Source organism: Nannospalax galili, unplaced genomic scaffold (genome assembly GCF_000622305.1).
Source record: "Nannospalax galili isolate Female #2095 unplaced genomic scaffold, S.galili_v1.0 scaffold180, whole genome shotgun sequence".
NCBI classification, from domain to species: Eukaryota; Metazoa; Chordata; class Mammalia; order Rodentia; family Spalacidae; genus Nannospalax; species Nannospalax galili.
In genome coordinates this window covers 4,526,317-4,528,171 of record NW_008348199.1, presented here as the reverse complement: position 1 = coordinate 4,528,171, position 1,855 = coordinate 4,526,317, and the positions used below count along the sequence as shown (strand labels likewise).

Genomic DNA, 1,855 nt, shown 5'->3' with positions numbered 1-1,855 from the left:
AATTGTTCTGTCAAGTCAGGAGGAATGTGCTGATAATTTAGGGAAGATGGCTAATTGGTGGAATTCACTACAAGTATTTGACCATTCCTTGACCCTCAGATAAAGGTGGGAAAAAGAGCTGTTGAAGCTAATTGAGCTAAGCAAACTGGCTGTCTGACGTTCTACTGTATAAGAAGGCGGAGCTAAAATAAACCGGGCCTGCAGTCTCTACTGACAGTCCTCCCAAGTATCTTTCTCTGTCTCTTGTTTTTCTTTCAATCCTCACTCCCCCTTTCAGGTGCTGTTCATCTAAGGCCGGCTGGCACCGGCAGGAGAGAACCAACTTCTGCAAGCTGTCCTCTGATCTCTACCTACACACTATGGCACGCACATGCCCACACACAAACACACAAATAAATGTAATTAAATTCTTTTAAATTTTATTTATTTATGGTTTTTTTTTGGACAGTCACCTGTAGTGCCAGCTGGCAAGGAACCTATTATACAGACCAGGCTGGCCTCAATCTCTCGGAGATCCACCAGCTCTGTCTCCCAAGTACTAGGGTTAAAGGCATGTGCCACCATGCTTGGCTTAAATTCTTTTTTCTTTTTTGTCTTTTTTGAGACAGGGTCTCCCTGTAGTCCCAACTGGCTTAAATTCTTTTTAAAAGAATCATGTCACAGGAGATATTCAAAGAAACAGATGGCATTCTCCAAACTGCTAGAATTGACAGATTTGCTTCTCTCGCATTCTGTCTTTGATATAGAATAACTGCTCTTTATAAGACCACACACAGTCTGACTCCCAAGCCTGAAGAAATTACCAAGATGACTAGCTGAACATTGTGGTCAGCTGGAAGGCTCAGCATGCACTTACATCCTTCTCCTGAATGGTGCACTCTTTACAATAGTAGGCATCAGAGACTCCGGGACCTCCACAGATCACACAGCGGCCCTGGTAAGATCCATAGTTACACTCATCACATATGCGAACCAGCGTGCAGGGACGCACATAGGAATCACAGATCACACATTTGCCATCACCTGTAAGGAAAGAAGAGTTAGGTTCACTAGCAATTACTTCCTAAAGATCTGTGCTCTGTTCTCTGGGGAAATAACTAGCCTCCTTAGGACAGTAACTTTAGGACCTTCCTCTATCTTGACACCTCAAGGTTTATCCAGCATCTATCTCAATGCCCATTAGCACAGAGTTTGGAACAGCATCTGAGAGGTTTTAAGTCTATATAAATGCTATCAATAAACTGTGTGCACAGTTATACACACATAGGAGTGGGGGGCAGGTGGAGGTCATGTCACTGCCAACTGGTGCTGTCTAAAGGTAGATATTTTCTCAAAACCTAAATACATAGTATTTTTAAATGTGCACGATTAGGTGGGAAGATGAAAGGAGCCCTTGGCTTCAGCCTGGCACTCCTCAGTGTCCACATGCTTCCAGGCTAATCTTCCCAGAGCTTCTTTGTGGCTCCTCTGGAGATAACGGTCTGCTGGCTCTCCACAGTGTGCAAGGAGGTGAGGGGAGAGCATGCTCCACTTACATTTTTCACAAAGTCTTCCAATAGCTGCAAGATCAAAGATGACAAAAAGAACAATTAGAATGAAGATTCTGGGGCCGGAGAGATGTCTCAGCAGTTAAGAGAAATGACTGCTCCTGCAGAGGACCCAGGTTCGAGTCCCAGGACCGACATAATGGTTAACAACAGTCTGTAACTCCAGTTCCAGGGATCTGACGCCCTCTTCTGATCTCCGCGGGCATTGCACGACACAGGTCCACTTACACACATACAGGCAGTACACTCATATACATAAAATAAAAATATATGAAAAAAAATTTTTTTTTAAAGTATTAGCCCGGTGT

General features: G+C 43.9%; 1 protein-coding gene across 1 annotated transcript in view; it reads right to left on the bottom strand.

Annotated features, from left to right (window-relative positions):
* Phf5a (PHD finger protein 5A) overlaps positions 1-1,855 on the bottom strand; it is a 12,242-nt gene that overhangs the window by 9,650 nt on the left and 737 nt on the right. Inside the window, exons 2-3 of the mRNA XM_008844803.3 lie at positions 1,536-1,559; positions 857-1,023 (exon numbers count right to left, since the gene is read on the bottom strand). Of these exons, the coding sequence (XP_008843025.1) occupies positions 857-1,023; positions 1,536-1,559 (191 nt within the window). The remainder of the gene's footprint in view (positions 1-856; positions 1,024-1,535; positions 1,560-1,855) is intronic.